Genomic DNA, 22,995 nt, shown 5'->3' with positions numbered 1-22,995 from the left:
ATTACGAGACGCGAAGCTTCGCTTTCCCCCTATTTCGTGCGAAACCTATAATTTCTACAGGCTTTCTCAACGATACGATGGTGTCTTACTAGGAGTGGTGTAAGTTGAATACCAGAACATCGCCAGTGATTTCACGTGCAACTTTTTGTGATTAGAGATATTGTGCAGGAAACTTGACCGAATTATCTCTATATACTTATTATACTAGGTTTGCTCAAGCAACGTCTAGTACCTTAACTTCAAGCACACAGTCTTTGAATGTATATATATACCGTTCTTAGAGCTGGTTAATTCAAGTGATGATTTCTTTTCTTTATTTACTGTGAGAATTCCAAACAAAAACAACTTTCATCTCTTCCAATCGTCTAAAAACTCACATCAGTTGGCCACAGGGCGAACGGGAGGCGGTTTTTAATCATCTACCGGAACTTCGATACCTCAACTGTCAAAAATATTGATCTTCCCGCTGTGTTGTGGTTGGGAAAGCTTCCGATAAATCATGGAGGCGTTTACTGCGTTACTGGTGTTTTTATACGGTAAACTTCTATCTCTCGGCCGAGATGTAAACGCTTTCGTGTGGTCAATGGGTGATCAATAAACCGATTGCAGAAATAACTATGCGTTCCCGCTGTTATTTCCACAAACCATTAAACGCAGCCAGTGACCCGCACACTTGCTATTCAGTGTTTTTATAGCCAGGCTTGTACATTTACACGTCTGAAGAAAACAATCAAAGTCCATATAAGCAAGTTTCTACCTGCTTCTGTACGCCCGGATTGTTGTGTTAGCCTTTTCTCCCCTTGGGCACGTGTAATTAAATTAGTAAAATGCAAGCCTTGATAGCCGCCTCCGATGCCTACACAACCCGTTAAGCCTCAGAGATTACCTTCGTCGCCAAACTATAACTACGTGCATTGTAGCGGCCGTGCGGGCATTTTTCTTGTGTACATTTTCGTCTTACTTACATCGGCTTTAGGCATAGCGAGTTACATCTAGAATGGTGTATTAGCTTTATCTCATCAACGTTATACATTGCGTCTTTGCAACAATACGCTATACAGTGGATTAAAAGAGAATATGACGATGGCTTTGTCGTTTATGCATTGTTTCTTGTTTCCGTAAACAAGAACGCTTTTGATAGCTCGACTGCTTTATCTCTTAACCTCATATACTACGTAATCGGAAATAATTTGTCGCTTAACACTCGACAACTTTGACATTTTCTCATCAAAGATATGTTAATTATTGCTAGGTGACTTAACCGGTAACTTCATAAACAAGCTTATTACTGAATACTGTACCTTACTGCTGACTAAAAAAACTAAAACAGCATTTTCTAAAAGTTTACTCTAACTTGCGTGCGTCATCATGAAATGACCGTCATCATGATTGACCGTTTAAAAACTACATGGATCTCGTATCTCGTGAAAGGTACACCTAGTGGTCGCTTTGTGCATATTGCTGCATGCCGCTTAGATATGCTCTTGTGCATGCGAAGTTCTGTAAATCCAACTGAAACTTTACGTTTTGTCGCAATTTAAAGCTAAATCAAGGAGGCTCGCTGTATAATTACTATTTGCCAAAATTCCCCACGGAACAGGTAAATTCGTCTTCCTTTTTTTCTGTCAAACACCGGGCATTTATTGCTGCAGGTATACAAGTAAGACTATAATTAATACATCTGAAGTACTTTATTAGCCTTCGCTATGTCGTTCAAGACGTGTTCGCACGCGTATAGGTTTATTAGGAAAATGTACGTTTGGCAATGCCCGTTTCTGATTTTGGCAATTTCGTTTCTGACCAGCATCAGGCCTATGGTCGTATAGGCAAATCGTTTGTGGATGCAATTGCGCATTAATGATAACTATTGATCCTTATCTTACTCCTCATAGTTACGTTTACACCGATATCAAATACATAACCAGCTTAACATGTATTAGTGACTACAGCCAGTGTGCTGCAGAGGATCGTAGTTTTCAAGCACGTGTTTCTGGTCAAATTCTCAATACTTCAACGCATATGTGTACAGCATTGAATTTAATTGAACACTGATGTAATTGCCTCCTTTCCGTTTGCTATAAATTAACTGGTATATGATTACTTGCAGTATGAGAACCAATCAATTCAACGCAGAAGTGCACGCAAATAGTTTTCTTGCCCGTATTGTAACTCTTTTGCGCAATACGCTTGTTTTGAGGTTAATTGTAGATCAAAACGGCAATATTGGTGTCATTGCCAGTATGGAACCAGTATGGGACGATACGAAGCCAAATTTTACGCATTGACATTTTGCGAAAAGTTGGTGAACTTGTTTACACGATGTTCGTTGTTCGCGTCTGCCACAAGAGGTGACTTCTGCAATTTCGCCAGCACCTGCGTTATAGGCAAGTCGTCTCATTGGGAAGTTCCTAGCTTTCAATTACTTGCTGTCTCGAGCTTGGAAATTATCGGTTTGGTTTGAAGTTTCCGTGCCCACTACCTACTTGTAACGCCCCTAACACGTCTTCCCTGATCTTAAGGTCCGATTATTTTGAGCGTAGTTAACCAAATAAGGACATTTGCCGGGGATATACACTCGCCACTAATTTATCCTTCTTAGAATCGTTTATTTTTCAATCTCGTGATCAGTCTTGTCCATTTCCTTTCGTCCTTGACTTTAAGCATTTACCGCTTTCAAACCGGTTTAAACTTGTTTGATGCTGCTTTATATACTCAACATTATAATAAGTCCTACTTATCACAGCTGAATTAGTCTTAACCACGTTCATTTAAGGTAACATTAACCCATATTATTAGGTTTAACAAGCTTTCTAGTATGTGAAGAAGAGTAGTCCAGTAATCATTGAAGGAAATACTGGTGCGAAAAGTACAAGTTATCAACGGGCTATTACACACTTTTGCGATTTTATAATTATCTACACGCGCCTGACCGACAAGTTTTGGCTCATTTAGCCAGCAGTCGTCAACGTTGTTGGACCTTATTTAACGTTGCTTGCAAATTGTTGCCTTTTTTGCTGGCACGGCAACACGTTTTACCCGCAATTACTTCGCCATGTGCTATTAAACTGGCCAATTTGTCGCGTTTGTTCAACTAGAAATCCCGATCAAGGCAGAAAGTTTGGTCTTACTTGGGAGCAAGTGTGCCATTTTGCCCCATTTTGAGGCAATACTTGTAAGCTGAACCCTGTTTAATAGGTGACTGGAATGTAAAGTAAACCCTACACTGTCGTCATGGGTCAGGTTTTTTCTAAAAAGGTGGGTAAAGGGTTACTTCACACATGACACCCAGAAAGGTAAATATTTTACCCCTGTTGCAACAAGCTTACTTTATTCTGTCGCCTCTGCGGTAATATTGACGCCATTGAACTTTGCACTTGAAAAACATAACCGGACCCTTGATTCCTAGAAACTGCCTTGCACTGGACTTGGGCTCCCCCCACTTGATAAGAAATGTCATTCGATGGCTTTTTGCAGCTATAGTTATGGGTTGCAACTTGCCTCGCTAGTAAACACTTACTTTAATCACATCACTTGTTTTTTAAGTTTCGTTTGAGTTCACTTCGGGTAGCTGAAGGCTATCACATTACAACCCTTATTCGTTTAACCTGTTTTCAACATCGGCCACCTCCCTAACGCTCGCGATTTTTTCGTTATTGTTATAAGGTTTAGCAGCTAAAAATATACCAGTGACGTCATACCACGTTTACGAGGTCAATTTGCAGCATACGCCCTTCAAATTTGATGTTGTTGCAAAAACGAAGCACTGCTATTTTGCTTCCCCCGACGACTTTTTACGCTGTTTTGCGCCCGCACAACGACAATGTTGTCCTCGGTTGCTAATAAACTGCAAAAGGACGGCTCAGTGGGCGGCTTGGACATGCGGATTGGGCATCTAAGGCACACGAAGAACAATGAGTATCCCGGAAAAGTTTTGCAAACAGTTGTTATCACAACAATCTGTGTTGAGACGTGTCCTTATCAGGTTACGTAAAGTTGTCAACCGATGGCGACGAGGGAGACTTTTTCTTCTTCTTTGTCGTCACAACCGTTTTCTTTAGTCAGTTTTTGTATGAATTGTTTCTCTTTTAATCTTTTTTCTATTTCGTGTAGATGTAATAATTTGCTTCGAATTTGTTTTCGTTGTATTGTTCAATGATGTCAAGTTTTTAAAAAATGTAGTAAATCATAAATTGTTTACAACTTTAGTGTTATATGCGTCTGGGAACTTTGTGTTAACGATACAGGAAAGGCGGTACTGTGTGACATAGCTGAAGAAAATTCCATTTCTCTATTTTTCCAGCCCATATGTGAAGTCTATTCAGAAAGAAAAAGCTTGTTTTATTTTCCTAATGGGGCATGACGGTAGGTTAAAATCTCTTGTCAAAAAATTTAAGCTGTAAATTATCTTACTCATTACAAATGCTACTATAATTGTTGCATAACAAAATTTTCAACAAATTCTCCCCGTTAATTTTGCTTCTGATTTTTGGCCATTAACATTACATTGATTTGTTATGACTTGTGCGACGTTCAAGCCTTACATTGAATGTATATATAAAGTAAAGAAAACACCCTTTTTTGTGATTTTACCCTTCAGAGGATGGGGATAGCGTAAACAAGATATTTAGGAAAAGATTATTGTACCCGGCATCGGAAAGAAATTACCGTTAAACCTCTCCCAGTAATTTCGGTCGTTGGGACTTTAACATTGTAAACTTCAGAGGTAGCCAAAATATATTTAGTCGGGGTCGTGATTGTGGTCACCCTTTCAAGCGTACCAGGACCCTCTGATCTCAGACTTGTGACTCATTTTAAATTAGTGACTTCCCTCGTTTGATCCTTGCTATGACGGTTAACTTTGTGCATTCGCTTGTTTCGTTTCGCGTAACTTTTGCCGGAGGAGTTATGCCCGCCGACTGTCGGCTGCGCGTTTTTCAACGGTTTTCTTTTTTTCGGGATGATTCACTCCAAAACGGGGTTTGTAATCGTGAGTTATCGGTCAAGTTTTCGTCACATTTTCTTCCAAAGAGCGCCACAATAAAGGAAGGATTTACTTCCCGCGCTTTGAACTACAATCGCTTATTAGTTGAAGTAGAGCTTAGGTGGGCTGTTAGGATTTTGTCATTATGTTTACATTTCGCTGTTTGCATTAGGGTGTGTTTGGTGAAACGGTGCCACTCATTTCGCTTGCTTTCGACCGCCCGTTAACCCAGGAGTCTGGGATTATCACTTTATTTCGCTTTTCCTTTTGGCAGGACGACATGCCTTAAAAATTTTCCCAGGCTGCCTTAATGCGCCCGACGGGGCCGCAAACAGACCCTGGTGGCTCGAAATGGGGTTGCCTTGCCAAGTTACGACCTTGTTGTCCAATTTTCTGACGTTTTAAAACTTTCGTCTTATTACTATGTCAAGGGTCACGGCGTAATCTGTTGGAGGAAAAGCTACGTCATTCTTGATCAAACGGAACAACCCCGCCTCCGTTTTACCCAAAGTCACGTTTGCAATAATTGGGGCTAACCCGTTTTCCTCAAAACGCCCACAAGGGGCCGCTTTGTGAGGTACCGGCTACATGGGCCGTGGGTCGAATACGAAAGTGATCCACTCTTGTAAATTTCATTAACATTTGTTTGACTTGTCATTATCGTCTGATCATCTTAGACAGAACTTATTTGCCTATGTTTTGCTTGCCTTGACACTTAGACCCTTGTTGTTTATGAAATCTCTTAAAAATTTCCCATCGAATCCATTACTCCACTAAGACCAAGGAGTCATTGTTATGTCTTAAGTGTACATATACAACACTTTAAAAAGTTCAAAATTCCATACATCTGTAGTCTTTTCATGGCGCGTCGCTAATGTAAGAGTGACGACGTAATTGCATGTTTGATCTCGAAAACAAAGGAATATTTGTCACCGGCTTTATGTTAACTGATATCGTTACGTACGTAGTATCAATATTAACCTTTTCCTTGTGTTTTCATGAAACAATGGGTACTCAGTGGCGTTTTAAAAAACGCCGTGTATGATTTTTTTTGGAATTTCTGCAAAAAAACGATTAGTCTGTTTTTTTGGCGGTAACCATCTTATATTTTTGTTGGAAGCAGTGACGTCATCACAAACGAAGCACGGTTTGTTCGGGAAACTCGATATAGCAAGCAGCTGGTTTTATTTGCCAGAGGATTAGCGCTTTAATACCACACTACGAGATTGTGATGAAAATCCCAATGAATGTGTTGTTGTTTTCGCATAAAATGGAATTCGTTAAAACATTTTCCTCTGCTTTCAACGTGCGATTTCCGTTTGATGTTTATACGGTTTGAGATCGGTGTTTTTAATTTTTTTTGCCGAGAACGCCTTATCGTTAAAACTTGGATTTGCGCGGAAGTTAACAGATTTCTAGCTGCTTTCATATCTGTGTGGGGTCTCTACAGGTTTTGTTTTTGCCTTTCCCGCAAGACATCAATTTATAAACATCGAACCTTCCGTCTGTCAACAGGAACCGAGATTGTTGACATTTATTCATGACTGCAATCAAGAGCTGGGTTGCAATCTTTTGAGTAAATGGCTCACATCGTATTTTCTCCGTTCCTTGTTTTTCTGTCGGTGAAGATTTTGTGTTAAACTGAAATTGCATGGAAACATTGCATTTGTTAAAAAAGCTTTAAGAAAGCTTTGTTTTGGTCCAATGTCCGAAACATCTCATTTTTATCATCCGAATGATTCTACTGAGAAGTTTTCGGCCTAGGGCAAGATTACAGTAGCATAGTCTAAATCGTTTGGTTAGTTAGGCGTACCTAATGCCTAATTAACTTTGTTAGTAACAGGAGGTAATCTGAACTTCACAACTACTCGGTACCTAAAGCTGATTTGATCGAACAGAATTTAAAAGCGGTTCTTTACAATTACAGGTCCTTCGCCAAGCATGCAAACAGTACTTTTGCCAACTTATAAGCTATGGTTATATATAAGTACATGTATACGTCCGTATGTTATCTTATAATTACTCCTAAATTGGCCAATCACTATAAGCCGTTTATCGCCGAAATGTTGTAATGCTAAAAGTCCATTCTCCTAATCGATGCGCCCAGCGAACTACGTTACACACATTGTACTTTGTTGCTGGTACTTGCATTGAACTTACATACAATCGCTCTGTTATGGAAATTCACTTCGCGTTATGGACACCAGTACTTTATCGTTTCTAAGACGATTTGCGTTGATCCGGTTATTTTGACGCCGTGCTATATAGGTGGTTAATTGTGTTCTTCGAGTCGGCTTGGCTTGGAAATAGTCACTAAATGCCTGTAACCTATTAATAACGGTAATTATACGCTGACATCTCACTCCAAAGGGGTTTTAATTTGCGCGATTCCGCGGTGTGTGGCGCCCGCGATGAACTTTTTTGCCGACGTCATTCACGGTCAGCAGTTGACAGCATTCCTTTGACTTTGCAGTTTGCACAGATGTTGTATATTACATGGCGTGGATCGTGTCATTTTCCCATGAGCTGGAAAGTTTGCCGTGCTGCAATTGATGTATTTTAAGTCGTCTACTTTCTCAGAATAAAGCGAATCTGCGTCTCTCGTTACAATGATTAAATTTGAACCTGTTATAATTGCGGATAACAAGCGCACGTAAAATCGCCTAATTATGAAAGATAAAAGAAAAATAAATTGAAAAGGGTTATTATAAGGTGTCGAGAGTAACATGATCACGCGATACGTACAATGATCGTAAAACTTTTAATGAAAACAAGAAGAAAACAGGAAAACAAAAGTACCCGTACTTTAAAGCGATGTGCGCCTGCAAGATATTCTGTACATGTCGCATCACGGTAAGCAATAAGACCATCAATAAAATAAGTAGAACTCGGTGTTGTGACAAACACAAACACCACTGCACCTGCGGTGGCTCTGCTAATGGGTGACTGCTCCGATGCGTGAGATTTTCTCCACCCGCTCCCTGACGATGTGTGCTAGCAGTAACATATTAAACCTGTCATTGTCGTTATCTTAATACGGCCCCACCCCAACCCCTTGGGGTCGGCAAAAGCACCCTATTCAACGTCAAGGCTTGACGTTTGGGCGGGAAATGATTGTATTGAAAAGCTTGTAATAACAAGATTAATTTTGTTTGCTGGATCGTTTGAAAGCCGAAGACAGGTGATAAATTGCCTGTGTCAAGTTTGGGTGTTGGCGCGCCCCGGCCATATTCCTTTTACAGGTTAGGCCACTATCTTCAACCTTCGGTCGAATGAGGGTTTTTGACTTACTTAGCGTCCCACTTTGAAAGGCCAGCTTGCTTGATATTTCACAAGTAGAGTTTTTTAGTTTGATGGCTGACAAAGTGAATGCAATAGTGTTTTGTGTGGTCTCCTTCTTCGAAAGCATTACCTTGAAAAACTACCGCTTTCGCAATCAAAGAAAAAGATCTAATTACGCAGATAAATGTCTAAAACAACGTTTGACTTTTTTCTTGCAATGATTGACATGGGAAGATTTGCCTTGGTATTGGCCTCATTTGTAAGACACGGAGTCCCTCTTTGCTGAAATCGTTGGAAAAAGTGTAGGAGAAGCCACACAGCGTTCTGAACCCGGCACAATTTGACGAAGAAATCGTTCACTTCTCTGCTTGCAGATAAGTTTTTTTCTTCCCTCATTATTGCGTGGATTTGTTATACTTTCCTGAAAAAAAGTCTGGTCCCGGCTTGCTGGAGTAAAATTTCGACATTCAAGACATCTTCGAGCGTTATCTGAGAAATTTGTGTCATATGATGTCCTGGTTTCGACATGTTTTTTTATAATCCCCGCTAACCTTGTTGCCATAAACAATATTTTAGCACTTTTATAAAACACTTTGTGTCCTATTGCATACGTTCAGTTTAAATACATGACACGTCAATTGCACTAATTACCGCTGGTAGATTTGTATTTTGTTCTGTCAGGCTGACGTAAAGAAAGCTTAGACGCGTGTTGAACCATTTGTGTTAGTATAATTCAGCGGCTTCGGGTATAAGAAGGTAGGCTCACCGGATTTGGCTCCTTCAATGCCGGAGGAGTGTAATTCTAAAACGTTGACTGATTTCCAAATTGATCGCGGTATAGACTGAACTGATCAACTTGTCGCCCAGCTACGTTTGATCACGCGGCGAGCATTACTTAAGGCAGCCGACCACCAACACTGCTGCCGGCTCACATAGGTTACAGTTTCCTTGCGTTGACTAAATGACGCACATCTCTATTTTGGCTCGTTACAAAGATCAAATCATGGTTCATTATTTTTCCATACCCACTATTGTCGATTGTTTTTCTTAATTGTCGGTGACGAAATAAAAAATCAGTCGACGCGGTTTTCCCATTCGTCGCTACGTCATAGGTGCGGTCAGTTTCCATTGGTTCGGAGCGCGGGAACGGCACGAGATTGGCCCTCTGCAGAAGGTCGTCGGACGTGTGGTGTAGGGCAGAGTCATTTTATCGGTATCAGAATACGTGTGTGCGCCATTCGCTAAATTTACGGCAAAACCGCGCTCAGGGTCCCATCCTTAACGACCCGCTGAATGATCCATTATGGTGGCAAAGACCTTTTGCAGGGTGATCCTTTGCGGTCGATATGTTGGAAAAAATTTGTAGGTCAACTGAAACGGTAACCTCCATTCTGATATGAACAGATTGTCGCGGCCAATGAAGTCTCTGACGTCAGAGAGCACTCGCTGTCAGTCATTTCTGTCAGCTCGCAACCAGTTAACGTCACTCGCCACCCAAATGTGGGGTTGGGCCGGATTACCCGCAAACAAGTCCAAGCTCACAAAATGGCCGAAATTAAGCCATGCAGTTACTTGTATTATATCGCCGTAGTCGGTCGTTAGCCTCCACTTTTTAGCCAAGCGGTATCAATCTTTTTGTCACGTTACACGCCTCATCAAACAGCCTCCTGTGATACGTATTAAACACCGATGTTGTCGACTTTCAATGGCGTGATGTCGCGTCAGTTTTGCGGTGAACATCAGGGGTCTTTGGCGCACAAACGCAATTTCATGGGGTAGTTCATTAGTTTCATGTCAATGCAGATGAACCATCGTTTACCTTTCCTGTTGGCAACAGGTGTGCAAATCTGTGCGATTTTTTCTAGCTGGTGCACTGCGTGACGTTTTCGATCCGGGGTAGTTACTCATCATTTGTTTGCACAAAACAGCCCCCTTTGAGGATTAATCTAAGTGAGAAGTCATCATTTTTCTCAATGGGAGCGTCGCTAATATCTCGGTGGGCACAAACAGCACGAAGTTACCGCATACGGTGCCCACGTTTTCGTGTGTCTTCTGCATCGAGAAACAAAAATGTCCGTCGAAGGTTATCTGCTCTCTGCACGGTGGTCACGCTTCGTTTGACGTCCAAACTGCGTCATCGCCTTAAGACCACCTGAATTCTCACCTTAATTGCCTACCGTGAGAATTCAAACAGTCATAGGTGTTTCGAATTTGATGTGGAGCGCGCTGTTTTTTGCTTTTCTACCTTGGCGCGTTGAGAAAAAATTCCCACGAGCATCAGTCAACGACGGCCGTAATATTTTGATTAACGCTGCCGTAAATTTAGCCCATTTTCAAGGCTCGAATCGCTTCATGTTGCTTGCTTAATTGTGATAAATCGAATTGTCTCCGCGCTGCAAGAAGAACTCTTTTTATCTGGATCCTATTTGCAGCTTGATATGCAAAAACTTCGTTGACGGTTGCGTGCGAAATGGCCGCTTTAAACTTGCTTGAATAGAGGCTAGCTGGCTATGGTCGCTGAATTTTTAGGAGTGGTCCGCGCTTACTGTGTTTAACTACCGACCGTGCAAGAATAAATTATTCCTTTGCATGCAATCATGCCACCGATGCCACCCATAAAATTCGTAGGGCTTCATATTGTTTGGCTTTTAACGCCGACAGGAACAAGCTTTAATTGCACTGACACGTTTTTTCTGAATGGTTAATTACATTTTTTGATTCGGAATATTTTTTTGTTTGTGGTTTAATTATCCAGTTAGACTTATTTTTACTTTATTTTTATTTGCACGCCTATAGCAGCACAAGCGATTGCAGTAACCGGCCGCCAAACGAAAAAATCATTTGCTCACGGCTTCATCACGTGACTCATTCCCGTGCGAGCGACCGCAACAAGGCAATCGACCTTAATCGCTTTGTTAAAGTGACCAGTTTTCTCATGGATGTCAGGGCCAAATTTCAATTTTTTTCCCTTGAATGGTGACATTTTTCTGTTATAATTGAAAAGTATTTGACATTTTGCTGTGCCTTTTTCCGCCTTGCAGAATGGCACATGCCCCTAAAGCAACCATTAGACCAGTTCCAAATAGGGGTTTTTAAGTAATATCTAATTCGGGCTCAATTAATTCTAACTACTGGTCAGCGGGCTCGAAAGGTTCTTTGACTTACTGTAAATCGCCACTCTGGTGCATATTTGCTATGCAAATGGTTATTTTATGGCTTTTTTATTTACCTGGGCGATCCCACGCCTGACTTGAAAATTAGTACTTAAGCGTGTCCAAAATGACATGGTTTTGTAAGCCAGGTCGTCGGAGTGTGCACTTTTCGACTTAGAATTTTGTGCCAATGCCACAACCCCATGTCAGGTTTTATGTGACCTTCAACGTTTCACGTTGATTTAGTCATTTTTGTCGCTTTGCCAAAACTCGTGACCTCTCTTACGGTGAAACGTCATGTTGAGTCGTTAAGGCATGTTAGTTGATCTGACCCTTTTTATATTGCGTAACGGTTCACGTTTGGTTCAAGTGCAATATGACGCAGGTCGGCTTTTGGTTGATATCAGATTGTCAGGTCTACTGACACATGACAAAACATGAGCGTTTCGTATCTCGTTTTTTTGCTAGTCGAGTTTTGCTGCGTGGTAAGAAGCAGTGGGCAAGTTCTCGATGTGATGAGTCATCGTCTGATATGTAGATTGTGTACGTTGTGATAAAAACTGTTCAAGAATTGTAATTTTGCCGTTATGCCTTTGATTGGCATCATGTGGTGTCCAATTTTTGCGGAATATATTGCAGTTGAGTTTAATGGTTACGTTACGCCCTTGTCATTGGTTTTGTTCCCTATGTCTTCGTATAACGATTTCCTACAATTTTTTAACACCCTACACCTGCTTTGTGTCACGTATACCAACGGCTAGGCAAGTTCTGTTTGGGAACGTCGCTCCAAAACCAGTTATTTTACGCTGTCAGTCAGAAATCGGGTACTATCGGGTTTTCTCTCTCTGCCAAGTTGCTATGGCGAGTAGCAGTGTTGTTATTTTCACATTTGCAATCTGGTCACGTTGTCTGTAATCAAACCACTGGTTTCGTTGCGCTTAATGCGATAGTCGGCCAAGATTACCTATTTTTAGCAGGAAGTGAGGAAAAATAGAACTTGGCATTATTTACGGAAAATCTCTGCTGACATTTAGGCCGTTTCTACAGCACTGCACACTTTCCAAGGTTCGAGCCAGGCATTGTTTAGTTGCAATATCCCTTCCTTAAAACCAGAACACCTGTGCAATTTTTCGGTTGATTCTTCTGCAGTTTTTACTTGGGCATTAGCTTTGTTTATCATCTGTTGCCATGATAATCGCAAATGTCAACAGAAAATTTTTTCACATCACTTTACACAACGAACTAAACTGGGTTTGCGCGGAATTTGACAACCCCCTATTTTTAGGGCGCTTTTTTAGGCAAGTTGGGGGATTTTTGTTGTTTAAGTCGTCGTTGTAATGTTGTTGTAGTTATGGAAATAGTCTCGTGGTTTTCGGTATGTTTCCGGTAAACACGGTATTGCCTTGGTTGTACGATAATGTCATACCCTGAAGAATGTGACAATTTTGAGGAATTTCAAAATTTACGACGCAATTGACATGCGTCTAACCATGTCCTGATACAGCGCGGACAAATGATCAAGTGTAATAGCAGCTCTTTACAGCCTAATTAACTCTTTGCTTTCCGCAATTATAACATGGCATTAAATTTAATTTCCTGCATGACCAGTGTACGGTACCAAGCGATGTCGATCTCGCGTGCTGGTGAAATTCCTGTCATTCTAATAGGCAGAGGCTTCAAGTGCACCTACGTCACAATACTGTACTATGCGTCACAGATTTTTTCTTAGGTTGGTTCGGAAGAAAATTGACGAAAATGAGAACTGCACAAAATCTTGTCCTGGCCTAACGCATCTCACAAAGAATTGCTTCATTCAAGCTAAAATCCTTCAGCTGTAAAGATTCTTTTGGCTTATAAATTATGCTTGATAACTCACTTTACGTGAGAATTTAATTGCTTAATAACTGCTTAATTACACCTTTTGAGCGCTGTCTATGCGAACGCCTTTTCGAACTAAGCTCTGCTAACGGAAGTACCAACACCACAAACTTATCAATATGTAATTTTCATATTTCTAATGACATTTCAATCTAATCGACATGCATTTTTTTCCAGTAAATTTTGAACTGGACTTGGGCAACAACGCCGGTGATACTGGCGCGTCGTCTAGCGGCACAATGCCTCTGGTGTCGGTTAAGCTTACTGACGAAAGCGGGCAAATCAGGTTGGCACGGATTTGGCGTACGGTGAAGTGTTCCAACTGCGATAAATGGCACTTTTGTTTGACTACAGATATTTCTTAAAATGCCACTAAAATCTCATGATTTTACTTGATCCCGTAACCCACGTAGGGTCTAAAACGAAACTTCTATTTCTCACAGGCCTTCAAAGAAATCCGTTAGTTCATCAGCGTCCCGGACTGTTTGTTCAAAATCGATCAGTATAGCGCCGCGTGATAAAAAGCATTTGTTTCCTGACGGTGAGTAATCCAGACGTAATTCTGACCCAAATTATGAGTCAAACTTTTCATCCAAAGTTAAGTTCTTCCGAGAAAAGTATTAAAGTTTCAACCAGAAAGAAATGAATACAAACCAACCAACACCAAAAACCAACAAATAAAACAAGGGTCCTTTTTTCAGATTCTGCGCCGGCTGGCCCAGGCCCAGACTACGAACGTGTCTTGTTCAATCTTGGCGGTAAGAGCCCGCTAGTGACGCATCATCTGTACATGAAGCATCTTCGGGATAAGCAACAGATCGGAAGGACAATGAAAAGAACAGAAGTGTTACAGCAATCATATCCTTTTGATACGAACAGCTTCTGTCAGTTCTTTCGCTTTCAAACCGGGTTAGAGCGGTCTAAGGCTGTTTAGAGTTTTGTGACGTATAGACGTCGTCTTCACGTGAAAAAAGATTAATGGCCCCACACCCAATACCTGAAGTGATGCCATAAGCCCTCGTAACGGATCATTACTGCGCTTTAACATAAATTTAACAGGGTAATTGCTCCTGTTAATGTGTAACCATCTAGTTTTGACGTAATACTATCGTCATCCGTTTACTGTAGTCAAACCAACACAGGTTAGCCTGACATGTGGGAAATGGTTCTCTATTCTATTCCACAATAGATTTCCGCGGTCGTGACATCAAGTCACGTGAAATGAACACGTGACGTTATTGTCCGCCACCTGGTCCCTAGGTAGAAATTTTCTCCCAACTATTCTACGCAAGGTAGGTGGTTTCCGGGGTTTAATTCCAGCATCACAAGTTTCTTTTTTCGAATAAGGAATGATTTAAATCGCCCACACAAAGTTTTAAGCACCAACGTGCCCATTTTCCGCTTATTGCACGTTAGATGTCTTTAGTATTCTGTGTTTGGCGGCTTCGCCCTTTTTTATAAATGACCTGGGAGGCTGAATAAATATTGCTTAAACGTTAACTGACTAAACATTGCGTGCAAAAGATGCCATCAAACTTTTTCGCGCGTTTCTGTAAGCAGTGAATTTCTCCAGAGCTTACGGATCAGCAATTAATTCATAAGTTGTTTGTGCCCTTGAAATATTGTTTTGCCATTTGCTACCTTGTTTTCCTTGATCATGTTTATCATCGCCATATGATTACGTCGTCAGATATGACGTTTCAAGACGTCATTAAGAAATCAAAGAGAACAGTAAAAAGCTTAAGATTACAGCGCGAAAAGTAAGTTAGTCAAATTATTCACTAAATTTATCACCAATTTGCTGAAAAGTCTTGAGTTAACAAACAGATAACTGATTTTCAATTGAGTAAAATGCTGTGTGCAAAAATAAGCAAGCTACCACAGAATTTATGAGAAACTGCTTTGCGCTTTAAGGTCGGAGATGGCTGCACATGATGACATCTTGAAGTTTCATAAGGAGAGAAGAAAGGCGATCAAGGAGGTTGAAATCCTAGAAAAAACGCTCACAGATCCAATTGAGATCAAGATAAGAAGCGACAGAGTGCTCGAACTAGCGGTAAGTTTATGACAACATTTAATGTTTTGATATATTTTTATGCTATGACCGCGGAGTGCCCTAATGCTTACAAAAGTAACTAGCAACCTGAATGTTTGCATTCGTGAAATTTCTTGGGATATTTTTATCAAGTTGGAAAAGGGTTTTCATCGATCCTCACAATACGGAGAGTCAAGGTCAACTCCTAAAGCAAACCTCCCGAGCAAGCCTAAAGAAGTTGAAGTCGAACCAGCAGCTTCTGAAACCGTCTAACTTGAACGTTTTTCGTCGATTTACATTCAGTATAATTTGCGTTGAAATAAGAATTCTATTTTTTCTAATGCTGACTCCCATCATCAAACCAATTGACATAACCAGTAAAAACCATTTTATTGCATTTCTTCGGCAGGGTATAATATAACAGATAATTAATTAACGAAGTGAGCAAAGCACAAATTACAAAATCAGGTCCAAACAATTAGTTCAAGACCTATCAAAAGTGACGTACTATTCGTGCAGGACAGGGTTAAGGGTGGGTGCATGGATGATAAGTTACTACAGGTTATAATAAGTCGACAATGTTCATTTTTGCTACTAAGAAGCATGCACCTTCATTCGGAGGATGTGACGTTAGTTTTTGCAACATCATTTCCTTTAATGTACTAAAAGGTCGTCGGGCATAAATTGCGACAGGATTCATTGAATGAAGCTAGAATTATCGCAGCTAAGATTAGTAATCGAGTGATTAATATAACACACGCTTGTTGCGCAGCATTGTTTAGTTTAATTAATTATAGGTTAATATAATTAATGAAAACGCGATTTTGAGATTTTAGATGTTGGAGTACGTCCGCCCATGATAAGCCTTCAACTTACATTTTCTGGAAAAACAAACAGTTTAAGCTTTGACATTTCTGTCACTGCGATGTCACGTTCTGCATCCCTGACTGCACGCAAGATAGGTTTCAAAATAGTAAAAAATAGCATATTCAGGAACAAATAGAACACCATGACTGCGAAAATTGTCTAAGGGTATCGTTAGATGTTTGCATTTTTAAATGGTGAAGAAAAAAGTGGCAAAAAATGTTTGCATAATACTGATGTCGCAAAACGTTGGTTTGATCAACAACATAAACACTTTGCCAGCATGCAAGAGTGCTGAGTAAAGCAAGTGATTTTCTAAAAAGGTAACACGCGCAGAGCTTTGCTTAACTTAAAAATTAATGCGACCAAGTATTGCCACGGAAATCGTTGATATTATAAAAAACGTTCCTGGTAGGATCTGAGCTTGGTTTACAGGGGAATAATTGTTCCTTGCGTTACCTGCTTCGGTCTGATGGGATTCAAGGTTGTCGCCGTAATGCCAACCCATTGATTTCTGCACAGCTAGTTTCCATTTTTGAAAACGACCTGAAACAAATGACGTAACTTTGCATTCCACAAAAATTCTCTCAAGACTCAGCATACCATCTGGGTATTTTAACGCCAAGGTCAGCGCATGAATGTAGCACGCACTTAAATTGTCCAAACGACCGTGCGCGCACTACATTTGTACGAAGAACTCACGTTCGTCGAAGGTTGTTGGTTCAAATCGTTCAAAGGTGACCGACGTCAGGTCGCCAGGGTCCAAGCTCCAAATCCCACAAGCTTTGCCGGCGGCCATCGCGGCGCCTAGTGCTGTGGTTTCTGGCATAGAAGGTCTCACTAACAAGAGTTAAGATGCTGTCAGTTAGACAGTTACCAGTTAGTATTTCCCCGTATTCCTAACACCCGATCTGTGGCATATGTACTATGGTAACAGGAGCATGGACCTAAGACGTAGGTAGCAGAACACTGACACGGTTTTCACTTACGGACTGTGCAGCCGAGTATGTCAGCTTGAAGTTGCATAAGCAGATGGTTGGCTGTCATCCCGCCATCCACTTGGAGGCGTTTCATTTTGGCTTTGTCGTCCTCCAGATCACATGCATCTTGCTGCATCGCTTCGATAATCTGACAAAACAACAACTGTGTCAGAGAAACTTGGCATTCGAAAGAGAAAGACTGGTTTGTGAGTAATAAAACCTCTCTTGTCTGAAAGCAGACAGCCTCAAGTGCAGCGTAAGCGATGTGGGCTTTGGTAGTCCACTGGGTGATTCCACAGACCGTACCTCGAGCATCAGATCGCCAGTAGGGGGCGTACAACCCCGAGAAAGCGGGAACAAAAACAACGTCACCGGACCCGGGAACTGTTCGAGCCAAGTCCTCTGTTGCAAACAATGAGTTACTCGAGTGAAAACAATTCCAAATATAGAAATGGTGCAAGAACAATAGTTGTGTAAAATAAGCTAAGCTTACCTATGTCGGAACTCTCCTTGATAATGCCCAGGTTGTCACGTAACCATCTCACTAAACCTCCAGTGACTGCTATTGAACCCTAGCAAAATAGTAAGTAAATTACAGAAATAAAAAATAGATACTAAGATACCTACAAGCCAACGTTTCTATAATGGCTATCACAGGGTTAATATTATGAATACAATACCTCCAGTGCGTAATAAGTTGGTTCATCTTTCCCAAGTTTATAAGCTACAGTTGTTAGCAAGCCGTGTCTTGACATGACTGGATTTTTGCCTGTGTTTTGCAACAAGAAGCAACCAGTACCTGCCAAAATAATTCACCTAGATGACATGATTTCGTCAGAGGCAACATTGTTGAATAAAAGAAATGTGTTCTATTGGAAGTACGACAAGAAGCAACGACAGCAGCCGCACAACATACCATATGTGTTTTTTGCGTCTCCAGGAGAAAAGCAGGTTTGGCCCACTAAAGCAGCTTGTTGGTCACCTAGACACTGAATATAAATGAAAATGTATCACAAATAAATATAAAAAGCACTTTTATATCGTAACACGTATCCATAATGTACAGATTTTCAAGTGAAGGTAAAATATTATTTGAAATTTTTTTTTCAGTTAGAAAAAAAAACATAAATTGCACAGCTGCTTCTTGTGTTGATGTAAACTGTAATCTATGGCTAAATAAATGTTCTGCAAACATTCCTGAAGGTTACTTACCCCACATAGTGACACACCCTGAAGTGAGCTTTCTGTCTGTAAAAAATTTTATGGAGAACAAATCCAGGTATTAGATATGAGAAACATTAAATACATTTAAACAAAAAATGAAAAATATTACGCATAAAACGACAAACCATATATCCATAGTGTTCGGCAGAGCTTTTAATTTCAGGGAGAACAGACATGGGAATTTCGAAAAATTTCAACAATTCTTCATCCCATTCCTGAGAGCGTATGTTACATAACATTGTGCGAGAAGCATTTGTAATGTCAGTCACATGCTGACCTCCATTTGATGCACCGCCTGTCATATTCTGCTCAAAGAATATAAATTATGTTTTAGATAATATAGATAACTTTTAAAAATCATGTACAGCAGGCTACTATGTGTTATTTTAAAATCCTAAATTAATCATAAAACAATCATCAAATGCCCTCAAATACTTTCATCCTAACTCCTACATTTTACCAAACTTATCCAGCATCACTAAAATTAACTACTTCAGACCTAAACAATTAAAGTAAAAAATAAGTTTCCTGTCTCTAATCTGTATTGGAAAGTACTGTCTCTAGTCTTGTGAATTGAAATATATTCTGTAAGACTCTACATTTCTTAATTTCATAAAAAGCTGTTCATTTAAACTTTTTCTACTCTTTCTAGTTTTCACACTTAAATTGTAACCATGCTACTTCCGATTCTGCGCAATCCTTAATTAAAAGTTGGTAACAATAACATTCGCAAAACTAACCCATATAAGCCACGTATCAACCGTTCCAAAAAGAGCAGTGCCATCGTTAACCGCTTCTCTAACTTCTGGTACGTTGTCCAGCAACCAGCGAATTTTAACAGCAGAAAAGTATGTGCTAATTGGAAGCCCGCAGTATTTCTGAACAGATAAATTAACATTTCAATAAAGTCATAGCCTACAAAAAAATGCTGCATCAAAGCAGAAGCTACATCATTGCATTTTAAAATTCTCATGGGAATAGTTCTTGTTGATATTTGTTCTTCACCTTAAGGTAGTCTTGGCTTTTGTTTGGTGTTTTAGCGACTAATTGCTCCACAGTGGACTGTGTTCTATTGTCACACCAAACTATTAAAAAAGACCAATACTGGTAACTAATTATAAAGCCTAACAACATAAACACAGTAGCGAATCATGAAAGTGACTGCATAAATCTACACACATACTGTAATATAATAAAACTTTAAATAATCGTTATGTACACTTCACCAATGGCATTGTGCAGAGGTTTTCCTGTATGCTTGTCCCAAATAACCGTAGTTTCACGTTGATTTGTGATACCAATTGCTAAACAGGTAACAATAACAAATTGACATGAATTGGATTTAAACCTACAACTATGAATAGTTGAAAAAGCAAATTAAACTGTATTGAACCTTTGATGCATTTAGTTGAAATCTTCATTTGAGTTAAATTTGAGGTAGTTGCATCAATACATTCGTATACAGTGCGAAGGATTTCCATAGGATCTTCTTCAACCCATCTTAGCATAATTAATCAAAACAATTGTATGTCATGCGTTTAATACGTTGCTCAAATAAATAGTTATAAAAGTTCAATTTGCACATATCTTAATGTTCTATATGTATTTAACATAACAAAAAACGTTGTAAACTGACAGCGATAAATTGGCTACCAGAAGCTAAATGGACAAATATAAGCAGAGATATATATATATTTATGTATATACCCTTCATTAGGAAATAATTGCTCCACTTCCACTTGATGGTAGCATAATAGCTCTGCTGTTTTAGCGTTGAACACCTGCAGATAAAAACAACTGTGAAAGTAAATTCTTACCAACTACAAATCGTACAAACAACAAACACATTCTGCCATTCAGTTTAAGATACAACTAAACAAAAAGTTAATTCCCAGACTGCTAACTTTGAAGAGAAGAATATGTTTCACTATTTGACTATGCACGTTTATCTAATGCTATAGCCAGAGTGGAAAGAGTGGCGGCTGCATGCACGAGATTTATCAACGTGCTGCAAACGTGCACCAAAATTTTTTATCTTCATGCCAATTTATAATAAATAAAGAAACAAAAACTGGTTGTTTGAAGATCAAATTATAATAAATAAACAAAAAATAAAGGCTTCAGTGCACACCATCACACCAAAATTTGCATCTTTGCACACATAATTTCTCGTTAAAAACGGCCATACTTTTACTTGTTACAGAAGACCTTCGAAACAGGTAGTTATAAATATGCATAACCTCTATTCTGTGAAGCATGCACTTTTCTAACTTAGGCTGACAGTCCAGGTATTGTTAAAACATTAACACTTACAGACTTAGCAGTGATATGTTTAAGCAACACAAGATTTAGAGGTCTAGTTCGAAACCAAATGTCATCACAATTTGGGTAGCAAAGGTATATGAGTCTAATATACAAATGTATCACTTCGTTGTGCACTTCTGTACTAGCAGACTAGACCCAAAGTTATGTAAATTGCTAAGATTTTCTTTGTTCAGTCAATAAACCACTCTGTAGCCTATAATTTTCGACAGGTAAATTAGTACCACCAAAATATAAGCCCTTACCAAGAACCTTGTACTGCTTGTACCTTGATCAACAGCACCGACGAGTTGGAGATTGCTTTCCATGGGAATTAAGTTCTGGCCGTTATCTTTCACAATCTCACAGTCAAAATGCTCAACATCAAGTAACGCAACCAATTAGCACCGCTGCGTACAAGCTAACACATTCTGAAGTTACATGGCGCTACTTCAAGTCATAAAAATCATAAGAAGAACGATAATGATACGGACGATTTAACAACCAATTGATTATAATTTAATCAATTGATTGATAATTATTATTATCGTATTTGAAACATCACAAAGTTAAAGTTAGGTTTGCTTTACTTGAATATAGTAAAAATTGATTTATAGCCTCTTGTTATGTGGATAATAAATATGATCAAAATTTGCCATTGCCAAAAACTTATCAAAACTTTTTCCTACAAAAAAGTATTTTCGAAATTTAGCTCCTCTTAGATTTGGTTAAGCATTGCTTGAGAAATGCAGGCTAGCTACGAGTTTCGCCGCATTCGACACGGAATAAGTGTCCTTACGTTATGCAACCATTCAACAAATTTTTAATTTAAGGAGTCGTAATAACGATATACGTTCTAAGGCAGGTGTAATGAAAAGGTGATGTATGTGACGTTGAACTTGACACGTCGATCCACTTCACTACAATGTTTGCTAGTTGAATTGTTTATTGCGGTCGATGGTATACGAGTCTCATAGGGTCGTTGTCTGCGTTTTCAACCTCGGATTTAATTATTCACCTTAACGGCTTATTGTCTTATGATTATGAAACTGATAACAAAATTGTCTAATTTGATACTGAACTTCTTCAAATCGAATTCAATAATAGTTTCACAGGAATGACAACTATATAAACTGATTATATTGTAACTTCTTTGAACGATTACATTTAGACAAAACATTGGCATATCAACAGCATAGAGTTTCCATATTGCATTCTCTTAGCAAGCCAAATAATGAACGAATAATGAAGAACGAATAATTCAGGCAATATATAGGCAGGAAGTAATGGATTACGTCACGCAGTGTTATGCTTCGCTGATTCGATATCTAAAGACGAGAATTTTATATCTTATTTAATCTGTACACCACATTAATTACAATATCATCACACAGGGAACACATCCGTCAGAACAGCCACAAAAAAATTAAATAAAAATGTTTATTGGAGAAATTATGCAACTGTAAGTTTAAATTATAAGTAAGTTAGATTGTTAATTGCCCGTTTAGAGTTTTGCAATTAGTTTTTACCTTTTAGTTTATTTAAGTTCCCAAAACCGATCAAAAAACGTGTCACAACACAGCTAGCCTACCAGAGTGCACGGCTGTGTTGGACAGTTAAAACTTAATTACTCGGTTGGACAAATCTTGGCGAGATGCTATGGTTTTTATCTCCATGCAGTTGCCTATATCGAAGCACTTAAATGCATGCAACACTAGCGCTTCCTTGTTTCTTAAAATTTTGAATTCATTTTTGTAAACTGTTGCCTGCTGAAGATGAAAAGTTAAAAAAATACATACCAAGGATTTTTTTATTAGTGCAATGATCGAAAGCAAGTTACCACTCTGTATTTGACTGCTGTTATCTATGGCTATTTTGCGGAGTGTGCCATGCAATGGCATTGGGCCATAATACACAAGTATAGTGTTACTGATATGGTATCATAATATGTTTAAACTCGAACGCCTGAGAGTCTTTGGCACATTGCAGAACTTGATGATTCCTAATCGCCCGACGGGTCGAGTCCGGGTTATCCAGCTTGTCGTTGTGCAAGTTTCGATTGATTTATATTTTTTATTTGTTTTTTAACTTTTTTAACTTTATTGCCGAAAATCCAAATTGTTTATAAAACCTAATGAATGAAAACAAGCCCCGTTTATGCCATGCTCAAAGTTATTACTACGGTAGCAAAACTGGGTATCGACCAAAGCCCCCAATGTTGAAGGCCAGCACTCCAACTACTCTGGTACCGAGCCGACAGAAATTTTACACACAATCTCCAGAATGTTTGACGTCAAT

General features: G+C 39.4%; 2 protein-coding genes across 5 annotated transcripts in view; one reads left to right on the top strand and one right to left on the bottom strand.

The window, feature by feature from the left end:
* Positions 1-15,667, top strand: part of LOC143445272 (protein FAM227B-like) — a 29,243-nt gene extending 13,576 nt beyond the window's left edge. For both annotated transcript variants that reach the window (XM_076944240.1, XM_076944239.1), the window contains 6 exons: positions 13,471-13,579; positions 13,737-13,834; positions 13,995-14,151; positions 14,976-15,053; positions 15,208-15,349; positions 15,482-15,667. In XM_076944240.1, the coding sequence (XP_076800355.1) occupies positions 13,471-13,579; positions 13,737-13,834; positions 13,995-14,151; positions 14,976-15,053; positions 15,208-15,349; positions 15,482-15,601 (704 nt within the window). In that variant the 3' untranslated portion in view covers positions 15,602-15,667. The remainder of the gene's footprint in view (positions 1-13,470; positions 13,580-13,736; positions 13,835-13,994; positions 14,152-14,975; positions 15,054-15,207; positions 15,350-15,481) is intronic.
* Positions 15,668-15,701: 34 nt separating this feature from the next.
* Positions 15,702-21,138, bottom strand: LOC143445273 (glycerol kinase-like). 3 transcript variants are annotated; one of them, XM_076944243.1, is made up of 16 exons: positions 20,964-21,138; positions 20,104-20,177; positions 19,790-19,896; positions 19,623-19,700; positions 19,402-19,481; positions 19,137-19,274; positions 18,522-18,701; positions 18,385-18,420; positions 18,089-18,161; positions 17,853-17,971; positions 17,666-17,744; positions 17,393-17,574; positions 17,182-17,320; positions 16,895-17,032; positions 16,652-16,738; positions 15,702-16,209 (listed from the first exon to the last, which is right to left on the bottom strand). In XM_076944243.1, the coding sequence occupies exons 1-16, from the start codon at positions 21,024-21,026 to the stop codon at positions 16,196-16,198; spliced, it is 1,587 nt and encodes a 528-aa protein (XP_076800358.1). In that variant the 5' UTR covers positions 21,027-21,138; the 3' UTR covers positions 15,702-16,195. The 3 variants fall into 3 exon arrangements, with proteins under 3 accessions (XP_076800358.1, XP_076800357.1, XP_076800359.1); XM_076944242.1 differs by having other exon boundaries at positions 15,702-16,738; XM_076944244.1 differs by lacking the exons at positions 19,402-19,481; positions 20,104-20,177; positions 20,964-21,138 and having other exon boundaries at positions 15,702-16,738; positions 19,790-19,832.
* Positions 21,139-22,995: the final 1,857 nt, after the last annotated feature.

This window comes from Clavelina lepadiformis, chromosome 2, assembly GCF_947623445.1.
Source record: "Clavelina lepadiformis chromosome 2, kaClaLepa1.1, whole genome shotgun sequence".
Taxonomy (NCBI): Eukaryota; Metazoa; Chordata; class Ascidiacea; order Aplousobranchia; family Clavelinidae; genus Clavelina; species Clavelina lepadiformis.
Note: the sequence above shows the minus strand (reverse complement) of the source record. Positions and strands in the feature narration are given on the sequence as shown.

What these genes read in the sequence shown, in the direction of transcription:
- LOC143445273 (XM_076944242.1), bottom strand. Translation starts at nt 21,026, where the DNA reads ATGGAAAGCAATCTCCAACTCGTCGGTGCTGTTGATCAAGGTACAAGC. An exon ending in CAAGCAGTACAAGGTTCTTG is followed by an intron (nt 20,178 to 20,963) that starts GTAAGGGCTTAT and finishes TTTTATCTGCAG; the next exon opens with GTGTTCAACGCTAAAACAGC. An exon ending in TCTGCTTTCAGACAAGAGAG is followed by an intron (nt 17,321 to 17,392) that starts GTTTTATTACTC and finishes TTGTTTTGTCAG; the next exon opens with ATTATCGAAGCGATGCAGCA.